A 25,855-nucleotide genomic window follows, 5' to 3' on the forward strand; every position below is an offset into this window, starting at 1 on the left:
TGCACCTGCAAAGCGCTGCTCTAGCGACACTCATTGGAAAGAGCGCCCACATTTCCAAGCCAGAAATTCCCTTATGCACAGAATTTAGATGGTCTATGGATAATGGAAAAGCAGTTCCCATCCCTTCTACAATGTCAATGAACAAGACAATCTCATGTGGATGTGTCAAAGGCTGCCAGAAGAACTGTTCCTGGGCAAAGAAGGGAGTTCCATGCTACACAGGGTGCCGTTGCCAGGGACTGGCAACCAGGTGCAACAGATTAAACACTGCCACATTGGAGTTCAGTGACAGCAGCAGTGAATCAGAGAGCTAGATACTCATACTAAAACCTGCTGTAATTTGGACATGTACATGTCAGGTTACTTTTTATTTATTTATTTATTTTAATCACAATCCTATTTTCTAGTTCTGGCCAAGAAGATGATTATTTTATGTTCAATTTATGAAAATTTAAATGAAAATAAATGTTTTGCTGCCAAGAATTTTGTTTCTTTCATTATCAAAATAGGATATTTTTTCATAAACACTGAGGCATTGATTTGCACAAATGATAGAAGAAGAAATTAAGAAACAGCACTGAACCCCATTTGGTAGAACACTGACTGGAAATTCAGTTTCAGTACAATTCTCGATTTGGGATATAGAGAAGACTTTTGGCAACAGCAAGTGCAATCTTTGAAATAGAAAGGCTATCTTGGACTCAAATGGAAGCTTATTAATTAGGGAAGTTTTCTATATACATATTAGGCATAGATATTCACCATAAAGCGCTGAAAAATATGAACTTTCATGAGAATTTGTCAGACGAACAGTACTTTTTTTGTCTTTTTTGGGATGTTGAGGGTGATATCTTAAAATGGAGTGGCAGCAAGCCCCAGAATCTTTTTTTCCTGCTTCCCCCTATGTGTCAGGATACTCTCTGCCAAATTTTATAGGTGTGTGACTATTTATGCCATTGTAGTGCCTATATATATGCATTGACATAATTCCGCCAGGAACATGTCCCAAAAAGAGGGTCTTTGGCCCCCTGTAGCTTTCCAGCAGCTAGTTGACCGGGTTGTCCACCCAGGTTGTGATCCTTGAAGGTCCTAGATATCATTTCTGGTGTCAAACCTTTTACAACGCTCTGTGTCTGTTTTTTTGCTTTGCCCCCTGGGTACTGTACATCCTGGTCAGGTGGATCAGTGAGTCGATGGCTTTCTCAGTTCTGGCATACAGCAGCAGGGACAGAACAAATCCTTGTGGTGGATGCTAACTTGATGCTAACTTGAATTACATGAATTAGTCCTTAGATTTGCCTTCCATTGTTCCATTGAGTTCATGGGAATATTCTTGTGTCTAATGTCTTGTTCTTGTATTTTATTTGAAGCACTTTGAATTGTTTTGTACATGAAATGTGCTATACAAATACATTTGATTTGATTCGATTAGATTCATGTTGTCGAATTTGAAGCATTCCAGTTACCCGTGTGTGCAGCACGGAGTCTTAAAGGGACACTGTGTAATTTCTTCCCCCATCTAGTGGTGCAATTTTATTTTGCAAAGTCGAATGAATTTGCTCTCTAGCGCCACGCGTTTTCAAATGTGCGTTGAACTACGGCAGGCGGTATGCGTCAAGATTCAAGAAGCTCACGTTGCCTTTTCAATTCTCTTTTTCGCTTTTTTTTGGCGACGAGGATCCCTTCTCCTGTGGCGTGGCATAACTGCACAAAAGTGCAGGCTGGTTTATACCAGAGAATGTCTAATGGCGTAGACCGGCTCTGTTTATACCTGCGTGCAAACGTGACGAAGTGCTGTATGTCCCTCTCGGCACTTCGTCGTTTTTCATAGACCGGAAGGACATGGCGGCCTCCATAGAGCTCGCCCGCTCTATGTAGATACAGACAACTTATTCTTCTCTCAGGAGGATAAGGGATAATTTTACACCAATGAGGACTAATTTATGAATGAATATGTTGATTTGAGCTAATAAATGACTTAATATATTACACAGTGTCCCTTTAAGTCTTTCATGTAGTCAATCCATATGCTGCACAGATCCACAGGTCTGATCTTAGGACTGATGCTCAGCTCCTCTGGTGTTACTCTCAGTCCTAATCCTGGCGCTGTTCATGTTCCATGTGCCTACTCGTCTTATCCGCTGTGTCTGACAGGAGCTTCCACGTTGGGAAGTGGCTGTTGGCTGGATGGAAGCGCCTCATTTGGGGAATATTTCATTATAAGGACGGTCTGACTTGGAGTTGACTATTGTGGGCGGGTTCCCTCCGTTAGTTAAATTGTGCTGCTGGGCGTTGGTGGAGTGCAGTTGGTATTAGTCCTGCAGGCAGGCCCGCTCTTATCTGAGCGAAGCAGGCGGCACAGCGGGGATCGTGTTATTTGATTTCTCCGGTGCTTTTAATAAACTTTACTCGCCGCTCAGGTACTTTAAACTAAAAAACACTGCTTTCAAGGTTAAAGATCCATGAAGACACGAGTCAAAGTGAAATTCCTTGCCAGTGGTCATGTTCTCCGTTTAACATTTCCACTTCAAATAAATGTTTGTTCAGCACGAAGCGATTTGTTCAAGCGCCACGTCAAGAAAATGATAAAAATGCACAGAGCTAGCGTTAGTGTCCACTGATAACACCAGTTGGAGAATACATTTTCTCAATCAACTAACACCAAGAGCCGTTTGGTCCAAAAAGACTCTAGCATAATATTAACCATAAATTTGAGAATAAAATGGAAGAAAGACAAAATGTGTGTTAAAAGTGAACGCTTATTCGTGAAAAATATGAACCGATTTTGAATTCGCACACCAGCTGTCGCAGTGTTTCCTTTTTTGATTATTCATACACTGAATAATCAAAAACATCCAGCTGTTGGCTGATTGATTTTCAGCCTTAAAACTATTTGGATTCTTGGAATCCTGTTGTTCTGTGGTGGTGGAGTGTTTTTCAGTTTTGAAAGTTCATTCTAATCATTGTGAAAATCTTTACTCTGGCTTCCAGTCAGTCACAGAATAGATTTTAAAAGCCTGCTGATGGTTTACAATCTGTGATATGTTCAGAGAATATAAAGCCAGCAGAGCTCTTAGATCCAAGGACTCAGGTCAGCTGGTCCAGTCCAGAGTCCAGACTAAACATGGAGAAGCAGCATTTAGCTGTTATGCTGCAAACAAGTGGAACAAACTGCCAGTGGAGATTAAACTTTCACCAAATGGAGACATTTTTAAATCCAGGTTAAAGACATTTCTGTTCTCATGTGTCTATGCATGAAATCTGCACGCTATCTTTGAACTTATCTAGACTGTTGCTTGTTTTTAAATTAATTTAAATGATTTTATTTGTTTCTCTTTATATTCTTTTATGTATTTTAATGCTTCTTCCACTCCCTGCTGCAATGCTTTTATTTTATGTAAAGCACTTTGAATTGTTCTGTACATGAAATGTGCTATATAAATAAATTTGATAATAATGTTAAGCTGTTTGTACACCCCTGTGCCCATCTTCATCTCTGACAGTTATGACTGTGCATATTTGAGGTCATCTTTACACCATTTCTGACCCAAATATCAAGCTTGGACATCTTCGACAAATAACTCAGAAGCCGGGAACAGTCACATTTTGCATCATTTCTTTATTGCAGATACTTTTTTTCCCCCAATTTTGTCATTGTACATACGTCAAGACTCAGTGGAGCAGCTGTACTGCAGTATGGAGAGCCGCATGTGAACACAGAGGGTTGCAGTCCACTGGAATATGAACACACTGCAGCTTTGTGTGTGTCTTGTTTAATCAAGACGAGTCTGATGACTTTGATTGTCACACTTGTCAAATCTTCTGAACCAGCACTTTCTTTAAAAAAAAAATAAAATCTCATCTCAGTGTCCATCCTTCTCCAAGGCTACGAAGCTTTCTATGATGCAACCACGTCCCTTTCTTACATCCATGGCAACACAAAGTAACACAAACCGTGTCTGCAGACTGCACACGTGTGTTGGGGGATTTAAATAGAACATGGGTCCAATCTAAAATAGTGTAAAAAGAAAAATAAACCAAACAAACAAAAAGAAAACTTGTTTTTTTTTCCACATCTTTATTTACAACAGTAAAGTATTGCCTCCTCTCTTCAAATATGCTAATATATACTGATTTTGCTACTTGAAGTTTCAGTGTGTTTGCAGAGCCTAACGAAGGTCGGCGGCACAAACACCTGACTGCATGTGTTCCCAATTTCAGAACAAGTTTACTGCCCTTTACCGGGAAAAAAAATGAAAATAATAATCACACATCTGGTCAGCTAAATGCACGGTCAGAACTAAAGTGCTTCATGAGATTTTCTTCCCCAAAGTAAGCTCCCTCTGAGAAACGACGAGGCTTCGATGGGGAAAGAAACAACAGTGTGTGGGAGGTTCGATGAAAGAGGCACAGACTGCGATCAGCCCCGTTTTTTAAATTTATTTCTTAGCTCAGTCTCCTGGGATCTGTTCTCAGAGGGCAGAGACCACCTTCAGCTCACTTTTTTCCCCCCTTCGCTCGCTCGGTGACATTTAGGCAGACGGCTAACGGACACAGGTTGCGGGGTGTCCACCTGCCGGCAGAGGAGGACTTTGAAGGGTTAACTGGATGGACAGCAGTGAGTGAGTGTGGGGGGCTGGGGGGGGGGCGTGGCCTAGCTGCTGCTGCCTCCTGCGGGTTTGAGGCAGTCCTCCGTCACGCCCTGAGAGGCCAGCTCAGACAGAACATTGTCCAGGTAGTTGGGGTCGGGGTAGCCGTGGCCCGATAAATTGGACAACATCTCGGTTTTGTGGTGGATGCCGTTCCACACCACCGTGTCGGGCTCCCCGGTGGTGCTGGAGGTCCCCACGGTGAAGATGAGGCGGCGCATCCACGCCACCTTCAGCAGCTCCAGAACCTTTTGGACAAAAAAAAAGATAAGAAACGAGAACAAGAAGAGAGCTGGAATGGCATTATGGAAAAAAAATTGATTGATACCCTTTCAGTTTTTCTAGCAATAGCAAAGATTTCCAGCGTCTCTGTGGTGCAGATTTTTAGACTTCATGATTCTCTGAGATTATTTAAAATGAAACAAACTGAAATAACCATCGTGTGTTTACAGAAAATAAGAACAGAAGTTTTGTCCTCTGCATGGAAATATTAAAGTTGGGTTTTAAGCCCCCTGAGTTCTAAAACAGTGTAAACGGATGAAGTCACTGTAGTTAATGGCTTTCTGACATGAGCTGGTGAGCAGCCCCCGCTGTGTGCTGCACTGTGGGACGGCCTGGAAGATTTCATCATCTCAAACTCCCCACCGAGGACTCCGATTATAAAAGGTGAGAGTCAGGTGCAGCACAGATCCGCTGCAGCCGGACTCACTTTTTCCAATTTCCCCGTTTGTGAATTAGAGAGATCATTTACAGTGCAGAAGCGCCAGGGGCGTGGCTACGGGGGGGCCCTGCCCCCCCCCCAGGAGCAAGTCCCGCCCCCCTGAGAACTGCCCTGTCCATCCAAAGAAAACTGGCCAGAAAAAAGGCCACGATTAATTATCTCTGTGCCTTGTATTGATAGAATAAATGCAGGTTTTTAAACAAGCATATATCTGCAGTTTATAGCTTTATTTATTTTTTTGTTATTGTGTCCCCCCCCTCCGTAACCTTAACCCCTTGCTGCTGAAAAAAAAAGGCGATTTTCACATTTTTGGCTGTTTTTGTTGTATATAATGATCTGAAATGTAGACTTAATGAAGGTAATAAAAAGCTGGAGTTGGCTGGATGTCTTGCCCCGAGTATCTACTTGAATTTAAACCCTCAAATGGAGAATGTGGAGCACGTTAATTAAAATTAAAAATTAAACTTGACGGTCATGATTTATGCTAGTGTGACCATATTTCCCTTACCGAATTGAATTATTATTATTATTATTATTATTATTATTATGCTTGAAGTTGTAGTAGTGGTTTTCCACCCATTTTTTCAGGTACTGTTTTCTGCCCCCCCACACATGCCATTCTGCTCACACCTCTGCACACCAGGCACAACGTAACGACCACAAAATATTCAGGATTCAATTTCAGATCCGTTCATTACGTTTTTTTATTCGTAGACCTGAATATTCTGCGCATAATTCCTCTGCTGCTGTTCATAAAATGTTCAACTCTTCTATGAATCTGGAGTGCGCTTCAGTAATAATCTGCACATCTGTGACCTGCTATGAATATTTTTTGTAGCTCAGATTTAATCCCAGCAGGAAGCTGACGATGCACCTTCATCTTTAAACGAAGCCCGACCATCACATTAAGAATAAAGGAGCAGACATAATGTGGCTGATTTGGGTGTAATTGGCTCCTTTTAAAGTATACGCGGACTTGCCAGTCTGACGACATGTTAAGAATTTTCAATATTTTTGGGGGATTTTAGTACTTCCCACTGTACTGAGAGCAGATGCATCATGAGTATACCAGTTCCTCATGTTTTACTGCACGAAGCACTAGGGATGGGAATCGAAAACCGGTTCTTGTTGAGAACCGGTTCCCTGTGTTTCAATTCCTTGGAATCGTTTTGCGATTTTTGCAAACGATTCCCTTATCGATTCCAGTGGGCGCAACGCTGCGTGGCGAGTCCGGCGCAGCCAGCAGCCAACAGTAAACATGGCGCCCAAGCGGTACAAACGCTCGAAAGTTTGGTTACACATCCCTAAAAAAGACGACAACAGGGCAACTTGCAAAGTGAATATTTCACCAAAGGGAGGAAATACTACCAACATGCAATAACTATGAATGAATGTCACGTTTTCGATCCGCTCCGGACTAACGTTGGTGAATCTGAACCCAGCAACGTTAGCAACGTTAGCAACGTTAGCATGTCCTCGGCTAACACTGCAGGTCACTAACTAACTAACAAACATTTAAGTTAAATTACCCAGGCCAGGATAGACCAATGTGGACCTCACCGTTGTTGGGTTTGTAAGGTCATGACTCGTGTTACTTCTAAACTAAACAAAGTTGATGCTAATCGACCGGTTTGTTGTCCTTTTTCTCCAAATGAGAATCGATAAGGGAACCGATAAAGAACCGAATCGTTACGCAGAATGGAAAATGGAATTGGAATCGTAAAAATCTCATCAATTCCCATCCCTAGGAAGCACTGAGCACGAGTGCAACCAGTCCGACGTCGGTCTCAATCAGCAGTCAGGGTAATTTATTATTTATTATTGTGTCTGTCATCGTTGGTCAGACTGGCTGATCTCAGCGTTTTAAATACCTTCCTGCCCTTGTCGTTGTCTGGAAGGAAACAGAACCGAGGGAAGCCTCTGCAGCTGTACGGCTGTCCGGGGTTGGGGTGCTCCGGGCTCTGGTGGAAGAGGACAGAAAAATTGATCAACGCTATGACGTTTAATACCAGAGATCAGCCGGCTGGCACAAAACGATAATCTAATAACTGCTTTTGTTTGCCCGACAGCTCAATACAAATCCCATTTAAGTTTATGTAACTTAAGATAAAGAGAGGACAAAGCACTTTGCTGCAAAGAAAGAAAGAAACTGGACTTTTCCCAGAAGAATATCATAAAGGGGGGGGTTGTAAAGCAGGGACAGTGAGATGGGGGAAAAGGTTCCTACTGCCGAGCCAAAGAAAACATTTTTGGAAAACACTTGTTGAAGCTGAGCAAACCGCAGATCAGACTGCATTTTGTTCTCCCGTCTTCTCTCATATTCAGCATCCATCCCCTGAAACTCGTGTTTATGAGATGGAATCACGCGACGATAGGTTAAGAACACGTTTGAGTCTTCCATATCTCTATTTGTTACAAAAAATAAATAAATAAATAAATAAAAATCAGACTTTTGTCTCATTCAAAACAGATATAAACTCACCGGCCGCTTTATTAGATACACTGTTGTGGCCATTTATGTTTTGTTCTATCGGTTTGGTTTTCTTTGAAATATACTTTCTTTGATTTAGAGTCAAGATCTGGGGTTCATTTTTGTATTTGAGATTGTTTAAATTATTTTGGTGACTTTTAGACCCGCCCATTAATCGGAGAGATTAAGAACACACCGGGGGCTCCGGTGTGAGGACGGGAGGTGGTGGTGGAATGATTTTTTAGATCTTGTTAAATTCAAATAAGTTAACTTTCGTTTTCATCTAAATTGTAAGAATTTTTTGTTTGTTATTGTTTTATTCATATTTTTTTGTTGGTAAAAAATAAACAACATATATTTTAACAATCAACTGAAGTGCGTGCAAGAACACAACCACCTGCTGCCACCCACGGCCTTTGTTGGAAAATATCATTTAGAAACTTAAAAGGCCGCGACATACACCGTCCTAGTGAAACGTTGGACCCCCTTTTTCCTTCAGAACTGCCTTAATTCCTGCGTGGCATACTTTCAACAAGGTGTTGGAAACACTCCTCAGAGACTTTGGTCCATATTGATATGACAGCGTCACGCAGTTGCTGCAGACTTGTCGGCTGAACGTCTCTGATGGCCATTGGAGTACAGTGAACTCATTGTCGTGTTCAAGAAACCATTTCGAGATGATCTGAGCTTTGTGACATGGTGCATTATGCTGCTGGAAGTAGCCATCAGAAGGTACACTGTGGTCATAAAGGGATGGACGTGGTAGTACAAGGCAGGATGCATCCATGCTTTCATGTTTACGCCGAATTCTGACCCGACCATCTGAATGTCGCAGCTGAAATCGAGACTCGTCAGACCAGTTTTTCTGATCTTCTACTGTCCAGTTTTGGTGAGCCTGTGCGAATTGTAGTCTCGGTTTCCTGTTCTTATCCGACTGGAGTGGCCCCCGGTGTGGTCTCCTGCTGCTGTAGCCCATCCTCTTCCAGGTTCCACGTGTGGGGCGTTCAGAGATGCTATTCTGCATTCCTTGGTTGTAAACGAGGGCTTATTTGAGTTACTGTTGCCTTCCCATCAACTCGAACCAGTCTGCCCACTCTCCTCTGACCTCACACCAACACCAAGACCTTTTCGTCCACACAACCTGCCGCTCACTGGATATTTTCTCTTTTTCGGACCATTCTCTGTAAATCCGAGACGGTTGTAGATCAGCCCGTCTGGCACCAACAACCATGCCTGCTCAAAGTCTTCCCCCATTCTGATGCTCGGTTTGAACTTCTGCTTCTAAATTCAGATCAAACCAAAGTTGTTATCTTTGGACCCGAGCGCTTCAGGAAGAATTTGTCCAGCTATGTGGTCACTTCAGAGGGCATTTCCTCGGCTTCTAGTACTACAGTGAGGAACCCTGGAGTTATTTTTGACCAGAATTGATCATTTGATGCACATATAAAACCAGTTTCTTCGCAGTAAACGTCCCATAGTTAAGCTGCTATAGGCCGAGGCTGCTGGGGGACCTCTTACATCACACCTTTCCTCACTTTTTTTCCTCCTTTATGTCCTCATATGACATTGTGTACATTTGGCATTATTGTGGTCATTAACTGGTGTTTCCCCGTCTCAGCAGGTATCCTTTGAATGGTGTTACAGTGTTTGTTGTCCCCTCTTTTCTGTCCTCTCAAACCCCAGCTGGTGGAGGCGGATGGCCGCCCTTCCTGGTTCTGGTTCTGCCAGAGGTTTCTTCATGTTCAAAGGGAGTCGTTCCTCTCCACAGTCGCCTCAGGCACGCTCAGGCCGGGAGATTGGACTGAACACAAGTTTTGGTGCAATCTGTTGGTTTCCTTAGCTCGAAAATTGTTTTTGGAATCGGCTCTGTATGTATGAATTGGACTAATTTTTAATTTAATTAATTGGATTTGCCTGTATTATGATTACAATGAATTGGACTCCAATTGGCTTGAATTAAAGAAAACTTTAATTCAAATATAAAGAAAACTGAATTGAATCATCACTTTGTACCATCTCTACCTAAAAGCTTCAAAACTTAGTCATTAATTAGTTTGTCGGGTGTGTAGAAGAACAATATATTTAATAGGACCTTATGAAAGCCAGTAGTTCAGCTCTGTCTGAACATGCTACTGCCATATTGTTTGTTTTTCTTTGTTTTTTTTAATCGTTGACATGGTGGCTCAGTGAGCAGATGTACCTGAATGCCGGGAGGGATGCTGTAGATTATCTGGATGGTGCCACAGTCCGGATGTCCCGGCAGTGACTGAGCCACGCTGTAAATTTCCATCTTGCCTTTGGGCTGGGTGCCCGTCTTCTCTCCGTAGATTGTCTTGCAAGAGGGACACTGCAAGCTGCCGTCCTGTGGGAGAGAGGAGGAGTTTCCTAAACCGAGCATGTCGCTACGCACTGGTGACGCAACATCCGTTTGATTAAATGTTCCACCAGCTCTTCTCATTTGAGATATTGAGATATATATATATATATATATATATATATATATATATATATATATGGTAAATAAAAACAATAATTGATAAAAAAAATAAATAAAATCAAACAATTTTCTTACTGTTTCTTACTGAAATCACTGAATAACAAGCAGGTGTTCGAAGATGTGACGGTTATTCAATTAGGCTGAAACTTCTCAGGCCACCTTTTCAGTAAGAATAAATTATAAATAATATAGTCTCGTCATCATCATTATGTTGCCAAGCAACCGGAGGCCATTTCTACGACTTCAGTCGAACCCACAGCGCTAACCTCACCACCGCTGGTCTCCATACCTTCAAAATGAATACTTCCATCGTACATCAACTTCATTTACTTTAGTTTTCTGTCAAAGTAACATTGCAGTTGTTGGATAGGACATTTCCCACCTTTGTTCCATTGTTGTACATGGCCAGCATGCAGAGCATGTGCAGGGTGTGGCCACATTTGATGAACTTTCCCACAGCGTCCGGGAGGACGCTCTGGCCTCCTTCCTCGGACGGCGGCGTCTCGTAGCCGGACGGATTGGACAGTTGATCCATGCAGATGATGCAGTCCTGAACGCGAGATAAAGAATGTATGTTTAGACCAGGGGTCGGCAACCTTTCACACTCAAAGAGCCACTTGGACCCGGTTCCCACGGAAAAGAAAACACTGGGAGCCCGCTAATACTTTTCTACATCTAAAATGAAGATATTGTTGTTGTTTTTTTTTACCTTAATGCTTTAAATAAACAACTATAGTGTGTTGCTTACAAAATCCATGAAGTGCTAAAATTAAATTTTATTTATGTAATGAACACATTTTGAACTCTTGAAAAGATAAAAATAATAATAATAATAATTTTTTAAAAAAAACACGACGAGTTGAAGGTTTCTTTCTCACCACAAATTAGGCCTACTGGAAAGCCACTCTCGTCAGAGGTAAATGCAAACGAATCTGCCCAGCCATCATTAAATGTTCTATTTTCTTCAGATATTTTTCTTTTCTTACATTTCTCCATACTTGGCCTACGTGGAGTTTAAAGTCTCGCATATCTTCAGCAACGAAAAATGATGAAATATAGTTTTATTTTAATATTTCAAGATCACAATAATCTTCCAATTTAGAACTACAATAAAAAAAAACAATTAAAAAAAAAAAAAAAAAAATCGAACTAACACAAATAAAATACACTTGAATTGGATATTTTTTTAAATTTATTTTCCCAAGCCACGACCCCTGGTTTAGTTGAAAAATTACAAAATGATTTTGCAAGTTAAATATAAAGACAGTGTAGTGCTTCAACAAAGAAATGATGCCAATGCTGGGGGAGATTTTCCATTTAGTCATTTCACAAATGATTCTGTGGCTAGTTTGCCTTTACAAAAAGACCACATATCATATTGTCTACCTCATCTGGCACTGCAGCCACCACTTCCATGTAGCGCTGAATCACATCCTCTGGTCTCTGAGCTGAGGCTGGCAAAGAGGGAAAAAGGGAGAAAATGCAACATGATGAACGAGCAGGTGAAACAGGCCAGGTGCTAAAACACCAGGCCAATAAACTGGCATGAAAAAGAAGAGATGAGATATGATAAGATGATGTTTTTCTACATTTCAAGTCTTTCTACCTCTGCTAATATTCCAATAAAGGTGTCCCATCATGGCAAACATCCTAAACACAACAGAACATGCAAATACGTGAGATGAGGAGGCCACGTCATGAGAGAGCAGAAGATGCAGTGACCAACAGATACGGACCGAATATACGCTGCTACATATAGTACATGCGAGTGTCAAGTCCATTTAGGAAACTATTTTTCTGCAAGTTAAGAACTCATTTCGAGCATCGGTCTGGACCTTTCATCATCGGCAGCAGAGCATGTAGGATAGCTAAAATGAGCCAATATTACTGACACATATTGTCTTTCTGCTTTCATTCGCTGAGAGCTTTTTCTCCTCACTGCCAAGAGCTGCTGAAAGAGCTCGACTGAAATTGAGTTGAATTTGAAAGTTCTTCTATGTATTAGGTTATCAAGGAGCAAATCTGATTGCGGGACTCAATATTTTGTATCCTTCCGGGCTGACTTGCTGCTGCAGTGAATGATTTTTCACTGCTTAGTTAAGTCAGTGACACATGGTGGCAAAAAACAAAACAAACAAACAAAAAAAAAAAATATGAAAATGCCCTCTGCTCTCTTGTTCTCGTCAACACAGAAAATCTCCCACTTAAAGTGACACTCCGGAGTAGATTCACCCTAGGGTCATTTGAACCGTGACATCCAGCCAAGTAGCCCACCCGAAGTTTTTCCGATATTAGCTGAACATCAGCTGAGTTACTGAGTTATCCCGAATAGCTTCGTACAAGCGCTAACGGACCCTGGCAGTATCTCCAAAATTACCACACTAAAATCACATGCCATGACACCAAACTTCTACAGTAGTACAAATATGGTCTGTACTCACCAAACGATGCATTTGGAAGTTTGAAAATAGTCCAGGAGTTTATTATTATCAACACAAGCCTGATAGCTTCTCTGCTGCTAAAGCTACGTCGACGTCACTTCTGGGAGCTGGGAGCTTCAAAATAAGATGAGGGTTGATCTACTACTGTAGACAACAAAGCAAGGCTGCTCAATTTCTCCATTATTAAAATAAATTCACAACTCTACAACATAAAAATTCATAAAAAACATGTAGAATATAGAATATACTTTGTTGTCTACAGTAGTAGATCAACCCTCATCTTACTTTGAAGCTCCCAGATCAAGGAAGTGACGTCGACGCAGCTTTAGCAGCAGAGAAGCTATCAGGCTTGTGTTGATAATAATAAACTCCTGGACTATGTACAAACTTCCAAATGCATCGTTTGGTGAGTACAGACCATATTTGTACTACTGTAGAAGTTTGGTGTCATGGCATGTGATTTTAGTGTGGTCATTTTGGAGATACTGCCAGGATCCATTAACCCTTGTACTAAGCCATTCGGGATAACTCAGTAACTCAGCTGATGTTCAGCTAATATCGGAAAAACTTCGGGTGGGCTACTTGGCTGGATATCACGGTTCAAATGACCCCAGGTTGAATCTACTCCGAACCATCCCTTTAATAAGGAGGAACCATCTTTATTCTGTTAGTCCCTTTTCTTTTTTCCCAGTTCAACAGCTCGTTAAGCTGCAGATCGGTGATGTTCAGCACTAAAAACCAAAGCCTGAGTGAACACCAATAAGATGATTCATACAAATCGCAGATGAATCACAGTAAAACTCATCAAGTGTTTTAGTACAGGTTTGTTCTACACCGACCCTCCGGAAAAACAACTCCAGTGCTTTTTTATCCTTATATCTATTCTTGTATGCGTGGAGAAACCTTGTGACTATGACGACCACAGTGACTCCTGTCATCCTCACAACCATGAGCCCATTTCTGCATTTGTGGTTTCCTCCTTATTATTTCACCCATCTTTACACTCTGATAGAGTGGATGAAGGAGAGATGAATTAAAAGAAAAGCAAAAAAAAAAAGCAGTGCAGGATGAAATGTCGCTCAAGCCTGTCGAGATGGCAACTACACGATGGAGGGAGATGGAGATGAAGAGATGGATTGAGGGCTGGAGGCGTGGTAGCTACCTCTCCTGTGCTGCCTCTTTGCTCTCCTAACTGAACTGCTGCTGCTGCTGCTGCTGTGGGGTTTGCTGGGCCTGCTGGCAGGGGGGAGGAGAGGGGGAGGAGGAGGAAGAGGAGGAGGAGGAGGAAGAGAGAAAGGAGCAGGCTGCTGATGCTGCTGGTGCTGTGGCTGCTGCTGTGGGAGGGGGGCAGAGGTGAAGTGCACGCCGAGTCCCACTGCCGACATCAAAATGGAGGCCATGCCTGGAGTGGGGGGGGGGTGAGGTGGGCAGGACAGGGCAGAGTGGGACGGGTGAGGGTTGAGAGCAAGTGGAGAGATGCAGGAAGTAGACAGGAACAAATCAAAAGAGTGAGAAATGTAGCGGCAGCTGATGCTTCCACTGCGAGCCCTCATTCATAAAGTCAGACAGCACTGAAAACTTTCAATGAACCCGGCACGCTGTCCGTGCATTTTCCTCACCGTTCAGACCGCCTTCATCTCCTGAGCTCAGAGAAATATTCTAAGAATTGATGGCGTTGTCATTACCGGCTGTGCAAATTACGGTCACCTTAAGGTTTCACTCTGACGGAGTTTCCTCAGTGAGTGAAATGGTCCCAAAGTGTTGAAGTGGAAGCTGAACTCTCTAAATCAGGGAGGGGCAACTTCCATGATAAAGAGGGCCAACATTTTTTCAGCACTATCATTGGAGGGCCAACATGACCGCGCACTTCGAATAATTGGATATGAAAGACGCTACAAATGATACAATCTGTATGTTTATTGCACCAACATACAACTATTTTCTGCATATAAATGCATTTTAAACACGTCCTTAATAAGCAACAAAGACAAAACATTTGCTTAAAAAAAGTGCAAAAAGGAATTTGAACTCCTTCATAACAAAGAACAAAACTGAAGAGGTACTCTTCTTCCCATTTTGGCTGAAAAATGCGATTTCTCTCGCTATTGTTTGCGTATGGCGAGCCCTCTATCGGTCAACAGTATAATTACAAGTTGTTATGTTTTATTATTTTTTTTATTATTAAATTATTATTGATCTATTTGCGGGCCGTACTGAGTGAGGACGAGGGCCGCCAGTTGCCCATCCCTGCTCTAAATGCTCAAAGCGCCATTATCCCAGTATCCCTTTTACCACAGTAGACACTTTCCGTCCCACAATTTGTTGCTGCAGGAACTTTTAAAGCAAAGCTGAAATAATTTTCATTTCTGACTGCGATTTATAAAAAGAGTGCTCAAAAGGCTTCAAAACGGCCATTCTCAAGCCAGTGTCTAACGTCAGGTTGGTTAAAAGTCCTTCTCTTATTTAGGGTTTATGTTTTAATAATACCGGCTGCCCTTTGAAATCCATTATGTTTGAAATGGTTTATTAAAAAAAAATCCAGACTGGCGAAAAAATAAAAAACATAACACACAAGTGTGACAGTTAGATGAAAAATTGTCTCAGAGGCTGCTCTGATTCATCAGCTGTACTCTTTCTCTGCTTTCTTTACTCTCCATGCACATATGACATTATTGTTGTCTATAACTAATAACATTTGCACAAATATCATCATAGTACAATATAATGTAAATTATCCATATACCCTATATTTCTTATTGGTTCAGTCTGCGCAGTTAAATTTATTTTTACCTTTATTTTTAAATGTACAAATCTGTTTTTATTTAGTTTACTGATGTTTATTATTATTATTATTATTATTATTATTTACCCTACTCTTCATACTGTAGATTTGTTTATAGCTGATGTTTATTCTCTATTTTTATTCTATTTGCTTGTTTTTACTTTAATTGTCTACATATCTTTTATTCTGTACGCTGCTGCAACACAATAATTTCCCAAATTGGGATGAATAAAGTACTTATCTATCTATCTATCTATCTTTAATTTGTGTTTCTCCTGGCCTGGTGTTGTGGTGCTTTTTGTCCCTTCTTTCCTGTCCTCTCAACCCAAAACTGATCAAGATGGCCGCCCTTCCTGGTTCTGATGGAGGTTTCTTCCTCTCCACGGTCAGCTCGTGCATGCTCCGGACGGGGGGACCGAATCGAAGAAAACATTCTCTGAAGTCTGTTGGTTTTAAATTGGCATTGTTTGAATTGGATTATTTTGGATTTGAATGCATTTAATTGGATTTTGATTGGCTTACAATGAATTGAACAGTGGACTGTATTTTTTGAAGTGCCTTGAAATGACATTGGTTGCGATTTGGCTCTACATAAATAAAACTGAGACGAAAAATTCTGTTAAACTTTTTGAAGAATAAAGTTTGAAAGAATTTTTAAACTGTCACCATTCTAAAATTAAGAAACAAATGAACAATCTTAGTTCATTCAGTACAATCAAGGCTTCATGGGGCTCCAGCCTCACTGCATCTGGAACGCTCACAGTGGCTAAAACTGACGGTGGAAGATGAAAACATCACGGAGGGAATTTGCTGGCTTAATGACTTTTCTCTCTTCTTGTGTTTACACAATGTTTTCAGCTAATTTCACAGCAGGAGTTTTCAACTGCGTGGCCCGTTTGTAATCTGAAATTCATAAGGAAGATTATCTGAGACGATGTTTCTCACTAGAGCTGCAATGTGACCGACAGAGAAAAGCAACATTTATGCTTTTTCACATGTACATTCGACCTCCAACAGCAGAGGAGAAAGTAATATCAATATTATGTGCTTAAAAAAAAAAAGAAAAGAAGAGAGAACTGTATTATTGTTGGCACTGATTACCATTAAAGTCCTTTGACCTTTGATTTTAAAAGATTTACTGAAGTCTTGGTTTGGTGCTCACCACTAATGAGGCTGCGGTACACAAGCCTCCTTCCAAGCTGACGGTAATGATTCGTTTCCTCGTCGTAGCCCAGAACACGACTTCTAATTTCGGAGGCGTGCAACGGGGGAGGGAAGAAAAACAATCGCCTTTTAAATATTTGCCGTTTTACAGCGACCATAACCTGCTGACGTTTGGTGACGTTGCTGGGAAAGTCAAATCAAAGCGCCAACGTGCGCCTCTCAATCACAGAAACTCTGGCGGGAAATTCTGAATGACAAACGTTATGATCCTATGACACCTTTAAATATATATGACAATTTCAGAATTACCAATGTGAGACTTCACAACTCTTGGTTATATCTTTGTTTGCTAAAACAAACAAAAGAATAAATCTTTCCCTGGGGGGACTACATTGATTCAATTATTTTTTTTTAAATTATCTCCCATCTTATACTTATTCACTCTACTAAATCATTTAAAGTATGCTAATTTAAACGAAAGTGTGTTGAGTTTTTAAAAAGCTCCGTCTTATAAATAGCGCTGCTGGAATTAAAATTCCGTCTGATCTGGATCGTATTTAAATATGATGAAATGACATGGTGTTGCATAAGGCTGCTGACACCGTGAACTAAGCAAAATGAACGTGCAAGGTGCAACAACTTGGATGAATATTTTCTGTTCCCGAGCCGAGCCACAACAGTTCAGACTGCAGATTCCAACCAAACATTCTGTCATTGCTGATGAGAATTCAGATATTTCTGACAGCTGATAGCAAAGTGTGTGCTTAGGACAAAGCAGCATCCGACGGTGATGAGAGGAAGAAGCCAGAAATACAGATTCTAAAGCACTTTCTTTTTTTGGGGGGGCATACTTAAGATTCTAGATGTTTGGGGAATTGGGGCAGAAATTAATGTTTGATTTATAAAGAGTCTTTAATAAGTGAAATTGCTCTCACATGTTTAACTTTTCACATTGGAACACCTTTTGGCTCGTTTTTTTCCCCGCCATCAAAAGAAATTCAGTAAAGTCTTTATATTAACACAACCACGGAAATGGCGTGAAAGAAAAACAAAGTGTCTGAATGAATGTAAAAGAACTGCCTGAGGTAGACATACACGTTACATACATGCTTATGAAATCATTGCTGGATGAGCTGCGTTACGGGATCCTTTGGATGGAGAGCCAATTGCTTTAGACCGCAAGAGGAAATTTACAAGAACAAGACTGTGTGGGGGCTGTTTTCATGTATACTGCTATAAATACAATACATATACAGGGTGCTTGCTCTTTTTCCAAATTAAAAATTCCAGACTTTTTCCAGACTCATTTTTTAAAACTGATACTTTTTTCCCCCAAGACCTTACAGACTTTATGTACTTGTAACTTGTGTGCCTGCTTCATTGGTTGAGATTGTACCAACTGTGTTTATTGGAAATGTTCATTTTTATAGGCTAGTATTCAATGAACAAATGCATTATTAGTACTGTATTATCCCACTATTGTGTATTCACATCGTATTATATCCATTGTATTTATCTCATACTACCTCATTCCATTTATCTCATACTACCTCACTGTGTAACTCATTGTAATTATTCCAATCTACCTTTTCATTCTACATTTGTATTTATTCACCACTTCACTTTACATATGCACATACTCTGCACTTTAACTGCTTTTTGCACTTCTGGTTAGATGCTAAACTGCATTTCGTTGTCTCAGTACCTGTACTCTGTGCAATGACAATAAAGTTGAATCTAATCTAATCTAATTATTCACAGTAAATTATGCTTTTACTGATGAAAACGTTTCAAAACATGAAAATCACAAGTACATGAATTTCACATCAAACTATCTATAAAAAAAAAATTAATGGATGGATGAATGTATGTAGAATTCAGTCTCTTCACTCATATCTCATCCCATTAGGCTAATACAGTACGTGACCAGTTAGTAAAATTATAGTTTTATAGCCTACCTTCCTATTTCTCATTTCACAATGCCTTTGAGCATACTGTAACATTCTACCATACATTTATTTTCCATACTTTATTAAGATTTTCACACAAAATTCAAGACTTTTCAAGGTCTGGAAAACAGTGCTTCAAAATTAATTTACTGTGGTATTAATTTTTTATTTTTGACCCCCTCCTTTCTGCCCTTTCAACCATATCATTCCTAAAAAGACTGACACTCACAAGACGAATGCGGAGCAGTGAAACCTATAAATGACTGAGAAACTATGAAATCAAACCTGCACCCGGCCGGGTCCAGGACACAGTGAGCAGAGGAAACACTTAGGATGGGTGGTTAGTGACCCGATTACCTGCCAGGGCAGAGCTCACGCTGGTGGAGCCGTTCAGCTGGACAGAGATGGAAGGAACACTGGAGGCCAGGAAACACAAGACAGTGACATTCAATCAGTAAAAAGAACAGCAACAATGAAACGGACAGGAAGAGCAAAACAAAGACTAGGAACTATTTTGGTTTTTCAAAACGCACGTCATAGATTCAGCATCTTTTAAAGAGAGCTTGAAGCTTTGGTTTCCATTTACTACAACGGCTGAAAAGCAGCACAGTAATGACACCAGCAAATTGACTGATTATTCATGCCTGAGCCCGATTAACAACAACAACGAAGAGATAAAAGGATTAACAGTTGATATGCAGATGGTTGACAGCCGACAAACCAATATCCTGTGCAAAACAACCATCAGGGAAAATAAATGGGCAGCTTTCATTTCTGAAGTGGGATGGGGCAGTAAACAAACTCCACCTTTTACGTTGCGCCGTTTTCGTCATTATTTGCCGAGTCTGTTAAATGGCAGACGTGATTACGATGGCAAAGAGTATAAAGAGCTTTTTTTGGGTTCGGTCCAAACAAAAAAAAAAAAAAAAAAAAAAGTAGGTAGGTAGAATGTTTAAATCATGTAAAAGTAATTTATGAGCCAGAGTCTGTGCTGTTTTGTTTTTTGTGATTGTTTAAAATTGATAACTTATCACAAAAAAAACAAAACACATTCATAAAGTCGAAACACAATTGTGTCACCAATGCTGTGAGGTCCTCTAAACGTTAGCAAAGCCAGTCGAAACACACCAAAAACGACACGTCTTGTATTTTTAAAGCACCGTTACAGCTGCAAAAGCAACAAACATTAAAGGCCTACAGAAAGCTGACACTACACCCAATACATAATGATAATACATACACAGAGGAACAATAATGATCATTGGACTCTACACCAAAACATTTCATAAACGCATGAAATTTGCGATTTTGAATTTGCCGCTAGGAAACCTTCCTGGAATTGCAGACTGGGGGCGGGGCTTCCGTGCGACGTCACAAGTGCACTGTTTTTCCTGGCTGCCGTGTTGCCAATTTAGCGACTTTGTCAGAAGACAAGAAGCACAGCAGGATGGCGGCAACCCGGCATACCGTCATTTCCTGTCAAAACGGCAGTTTCAAGCTAGCTACAACGAGGGTAGGTTCACTTCCTGTTTTCCCTATGATAAAAGGCAACGGGTATTTTATTTTGTGAAAATAACAGGAAGTGCGTTAGCTCACTGCGGCTAGCTTTAGCAGCGCCGAATTCGTCGGAACAAAATGGTAAACAGCCGGTATTTTGTCAGGTTTTCAACACGTTGGGGATCTAAATGACTACTTTCTCACCTGAAAAGTTTCAAATGTTGCGGGGACAGAGGAAGCAGAGAGACCTGCGGTCGGAACTTGTGTCTGTGTGCCTCCCTGTCCGCCTGCCTCCTCTCTGGTGAAATCAGCCGGAGCCATCCCGCCGTGTTCAGCTCCCTGCGGTGCGGACACTCAGGGGGAATCCACCTGGCGGAGAGCGGACACACCGCGGGATGGTTGTCCTGAAATCAGCCGGCAGAGCGATCATCAAGAGCCCCGACGTGGACATGATCGCTCTGCCGGCTGATTTCCACTCTCCACCTGGCGGAGAGCGAACACACTCTTGTCAAAATGTTTCTATGTGCGACTCTGTGTGTGTGCGTGTGAGTGTGTGCATAGTGTTAATAGAGCTGATGAGGCAGACGTAACTGACAGCGGAGAGTGTGTTCGCTCTCCGCCAGGTGGATTCCTGTCCGACCGCGGGTCTCTCTGCTTCCTCTGTCCCCGGTGGTGTGAGCTGCTGGTGCTGAGGGCAACACACGCACTTCGTACATCTACTCGCAATAAAAACTGCACTGAACCCAACGTTTTATATTTCCAAGCGACGTCCCGCGGCACACATCGAAATTTGCCGTGAAGAAGCTGTCCAGGTCTGGCAAACTGCTGGCTTCGCTACTAGAACTACTGGTATCAGACATGTTTATTGTTTAGTGCACACGTGACGTCACGCACCTGTTGTCGGTTTGCCAAAATTCGAATCAAAAGTGGTGATAGTTTATTGGGTCTAATCAGGACTATCCAGGGACCTAAAATTATTTTAAAATCATAAAACAATTCCATGGTATATAAGGAATCGATCTGCCATTTCAGTTTTGTGCAAAAAAAAAAAATCACCTTTCTGTAGGCCTTTAAGAGTATGCAACAACTGCAAACATTTAGACAATTGGTGTGTAATAAAGATGGACGGGTTTTATATGACACAGCTATTACTATCCAGTGGCCAGGAGAGGACGGAAAATTAGACCCCAGTAAAAACTGTAGGTGGAACTTCATATTCGGTAAAAACGCTCAAGTTAGTCGTTTGTCTTTGGAAGAGGTTTTCTCAGCCATTAAAAGGAAATATATATTGTGCACTTTTTCACAAGCTGACACAATTCCCTCCAGTCTTAATGAAATGTCTGTTGTGGAAGTAACGCCTGCTGACCGGTTAATAACACCACAGAGAAGAGCGACTAACATTCATGGCCGTTTCCTTTATGGGCGATATTTCACCCATGTTTGTTTTTGAAAAAAAAAAAACTTTTAGGTGCATTCAACGACGAATGGAAGATCTGATTTTCTAACGGGCTATATAACTTTGTAAATTGACATTTAAAGAAACATTTTTAAAAAAAACAAACAAAACCAGGCATCGTCGGCCCTTATTTGAAAGCAGCTACGGACGGTTGTGTTTTTTCCTCAGTTGACTTGGAGTTTTGCAGTGACTAAAGACACCCAAATATATGCTCTTAAGCACAGGAAAAAAAGTTATTTTTTCCATAATGTTTCCACTGCAAGAACAAGAGGAAGCGAGAGGTCAGATGACGCAGACGAGAGTCACAGGAACTGAGCCAGAGCAAACATACGACTGCAGCAGTGGAGCCACAGAAACATTCCTGTTTAACTGGATGGCTCAACCAAAAGACAGACAGGAAAGACAAAGAGGATGGGATGAAGGACCCCATGCTCTCCTTTTCCTTGCAGCTAGCGCGAGTCCTCATTGCTGTAGTTTATTGTAATTTATCAGTATAAAACCAAAAGAAAATCCATCACACGTGTAAGACTAGGGCTGCTCGATTATGGAAAAAAAAAATCATAATCACAATTATTTTGGTCAATATTGAAATCTCGATTATGTAACACGATTATTTCACATGACTTTGGGAACTTTGGATTTATTGAAAAGACACCTTTCAACAATTCTTAAAAAAAAAAAAAAAGTTGCGCTGTAGAGTGTGTCTGTTATGGATGTCTGGGTTGAGGGGGTTGTGGATGGCTTTTTCTGTTTCTTTATTAAATTGTCATGGGTCACTCGTTGTTTAGCTTTCAAGTGGTTGAACAAATTTGTAGTGTTCCCTTGCGTTGCAGCCACTACCATATAGCATGTTTCTGCTCGTCGTCAGATTCCTCGAAGCCAAACTGTTCCCAGACAACGGAGTTGGTTTTCCCTTTTTTGCTCACGAAACGCTGCTGTGCCTGGCCTCCTTGTGCCATCTTTACTAGCGCTGAGTTTTTATTCCGGCGGATGATGCACGACCTGCCTTCCTCTGGCTGAGAGAGTTTGAGGCTTCGGGAGGGGCGGATGTGCGCATGCGCGTGTCATTCAGAACGCAAGATACAAGTTCTTGCAAAACAGAACTTAAAGGCGGGGTAGGGGATCTTTTTCTGGAACATTTTTTTACATATTGCTTGAAATACTCTTCACACCCCCATTGCAACCAATTACTTAAAAGTTTTGACACAAATATGAAAAGTTTTAGTGGCCTCTAGAACGTACAATCTAGGAAAATCAGTATCCAATCATTGTGTACGGACCGTTCACAATGATTGGATACTGATGCCGTCTATCAAACTGTAATCTGCTCCTCCCTCCCCCTCCTTCCCCCTGTGCGCGTACCCTGCTCCGTGAACGAATTACGCGTCCAGAAGCTTGGCAGGAAGCTAAACTAGAGCCAGCTTGGCTAGCAAATAGCATTATTAAACATATAGTTATCATATACTAAATACTAAATACGGCAACGATCGATGCTTGCTGTCAGAGCAGCGCTCGTGCGCGTTCATGTACTCTAGAGGCGTGCCTTCGGGGGGAAAGTGAAGAAAAGGGTTGGGACTTTTTACCTGTGTATTTTCAAAATGCAGCTTCGCTGGACTCAAAATCCAGGATCTCCTACCCTACCTTTAATATTAATTTAAAAATAATCGTTTTTTCGCGATTGTATTATTTTGGTGATCGTTGGGAGCCCAAATCGAAATCAAAATTGAAATTCAATTAATTGCACAGCCCTATGTAAGACACCAACCTTAATCCATTGGCACTTGTAGAACTGGTCAGATGCGGTGCAGGTATATGACTAGCGGACACTGGTGGAGGCCAGGGGCTGCCCCAGGTCATTCCCCCGACAGAGAGGGGTCTCCTGGGGTACGGCGAGTAGACAGAAGTCGGGTGAGCGGCCGCAGCCCTTCCCGTCCCTTGGAGGCTCGGCCGGTTCAGACTCCCTGAAGAAAAGGAATGTCGTGAACGGCTGGGCATGGGTCCTGTGCTGCTGTGGCTCAAACACTGCTGACAGGAGCAGGCAAGGCCCGAGGGAATGGCCGGAGGACCCGAGGAGGCCAGCGGGTAAGGGAGATTACACTGCCGCCGCACCTGGCGCCTGAAGCCCGTGGATTTATTAACCTGGGCCAGCGATGTGAGATCCACGATGTAATTGTATCCGTGTGGGCCCAAGTCTGCTGTGCCTTGGCGGGCCTGATAGCTGTGCTCCAAAAGGATGGAGGTTCGAGTCTCGTAAGGAGTCCAACCTCCTTCATCATTGGCCCATTCCCAGTAAACGCCACTGCCGAGGCCTGAAGACTGGGCGAACAGAGATCGACGCACGGACCTCGTCTTACCTGAAAATAAAGAATATGGACTCAGTGAAAATACGAATTCAAAGATGTATTGAGAGTTATTAAAAGAATACGCCTTGTAAATCTCAAAGAAAGGCTACATTGCCGAAATGTACCATGTCCTAGCATTTATGTGCAGAGTTTAACATTGAAAGAATATTCTTCTCAGGGCTCAGTCATTTAACGCATTTACAGCATCATAAGGAAGAGCTGTTGTTTTTCATTCAAACTACTTGGCAGGTAAATAATAAAAGGTTAAATAATCAGCTTGAAGCAATTATTTAATAACACCAAACGAAGAGAAGAGTTTTAAACAAGATTAAGAGGCAGCTATGACACACTGACCAGTGCTGAGACCCAAAAGATTAACCTAACTATCTAACCATCTTTACTTGTAGCCCGTGCAAGCAGAGGCGCACCTTGTCAACAGGTAAAGCAGGCAACTGCTTGGAGCCCCGAGCCACTAGGGGGCCCCTGAGAGCTGAGATGCATTCAATCAAAGATTGTCTAGTTACTTTATAAACTGTCTCAAACAGTGGCGAACGTTCGTGGTGAACATGTTTTCTTTGAACAGTTAAATTTAAATGATTTAGTCAAAGATTGTCTAGTTAACATGCCATTCTATAATTCTATAATTGCATTGTTGACTTCGTCAAACTCACGTCAAGTTCCACTGTAGGCTATGTTCGCGGAGAACTAGCCCCTCAGAGTGTTTGCGATTATTGGCAACGTTCGCCGGAAATTCAAGGCTAGTGGAAAATAAAAACCATACTTATGAAATCGATATCATGAACAGCTTTACTTGTCACAAAGAATCTTTAAATGAACACAATTATTATTGGATGGCCAGCTACACCCGGTAGCTAAATAGCAACAGGCGAATATCAAGTGCCAACGTAGACAACGTAGTCTTTTTTTAGTTATTTATTTATTCTTTACATGTATATTTTAAAAATAACAATGTTTTTCATGTTTGGAATAAAAAGAGGTTTTATTTCATACATTTTTCGTTGGTGTCAGATGTTTTGGTGACGAACACTGGTCGGTAGGGCCCCCTTGGATTTTTTGTGCTCGGGGCCCCCACAGACTCTAGAATCGCCACTGCGTGCAAGCTAAAGCTACGCAGCTAACGTCCAAAACAACAACAGGGCCCGTTAAATACGCAAAATACGTGGAAATTAGGCCCGTTACATACGCAAAATGCGTGGAAAATATTTCAGCGTTGTTGTGAAGAAACGAGAAAGGTTGGGGATGGGTGTTAAATGTCGTGCCGTGTTGAACATTTTCACCTGTGTCCTGTCGAAATTGCTTTAAGCTCGGTATGTCGATGAGGTAAGGCGACAGGCTGGGGTCTGATTGTCCGAGGCAGATGCTTGTGGAGCCGGGTCCTCCGCCTCCTCTGCGCGGTGAGAGACACCGCTCGATGTGGGCGCTCACCTGGCCGCTGTAAGGCCGCCAGTAGCCCTGGTCGTCCTGCCATTCCCACACCGCTATCATCGGCTGAGACTGTCCCACCACAGATCCAGAAGGCGTAGCTGGCACAGAGGGCCCGTTTCTAGAGCCGTTTACTCTGGCACAGGAACCAGACACAATCGCCATATTCACCAAAGCTAGCTTAAAGCTAAGCTAACGACAAACTCACTCTGGTTAGCCGATTGTGGTTAACAACGAAAGACAAAAAGTCTGCCAGTGAGGCTAGCTTGGTTCGTTAAAAATCTCCATTATGAATGTGTTAAAGCGCCTCTGAATAAGTTACGAGGTAAGGGCCTAGATTAACATGTAACTGCATGTTTACAAAGCTGTTGCATTCAATAAAGCCCGGCTGTACGTGAATAACGTTAGCTTTGTAACAGCATTACCAAGGTTCCTTCTTCTTCT

The 25,855-nt window shown here is 41.8% G+C and overlaps 1 protein-coding gene across 2 annotated transcripts; it reads right to left on the reverse strand.

Moving 5' to 3' along the window:
- Positions 1–3,599: 3,599 nt before the first annotated feature.
- Positions 3,600–25,855, reverse strand: dtx2 (deltex 2, E3 ubiquitin ligase). 2 transcript variants are annotated; one of them, XM_075487413.1, is made up of 9 exons: positions 25,267–25,855; positions 23,392–23,980; positions 19,031–19,089; positions 13,941–14,180; positions 11,724–11,791; positions 10,720–10,887; positions 10,041–10,202; positions 7,242–7,331; positions 3,600–4,897 (listed from the first exon to the last, which is right to left on the reverse strand). In XM_075487413.1, the coding sequence occupies exons 1-9, from the start codon at positions 25,574–25,576 to the stop codon at positions 4,655–4,657; spliced, it is 1,929 nt and encodes a 642-aa protein (XP_075343528.1). In that variant the 5' UTR covers positions 25,577–25,855; the 3' UTR covers positions 3,600–4,654. The 2 variants fall into 2 exon arrangements, with proteins under 2 accessions (XP_075343528.1, XP_075343529.1); XM_075487414.1 differs by lacking the exon at positions 13,941–14,180.

The sequence above is a fragment of the Odontesthes bonariensis genome, chromosome 16, assembly GCF_027942865.1.
Source record: "Odontesthes bonariensis isolate fOdoBon6 chromosome 16, fOdoBon6.hap1, whole genome shotgun sequence".
NCBI classification, from domain to species: domain Eukaryota; kingdom Metazoa; phylum Chordata; class Actinopteri; order Atheriniformes; family Atherinopsidae; genus Odontesthes; species Odontesthes bonariensis.

Excerpts from the sequence above, each read along its gene's own strand:
- dtx2 (XM_075487413.1), bottom strand. The coding sequence starts at position 25,576 with ATGGCGATTGTGTCTGGTTCCTGTGCCAGAGTAAACGGCTCTAGAAAC. Across the intron at positions 19,090-23,391 it reads ACAAGTGCCAATGGATTAAG|TGTTCCTTCCATCTCTGTCC; the intron begins GTTGGTGTCTTA and ends CCTGGCCTCCAG. Across the intron at positions 10,888-11,723 it reads TGGCTGCAGTGCCAGATGAG|GACTGCATCATCTGCATGGA; the intron begins GTAGACAATATG and ends TCTCGCGTTCAG.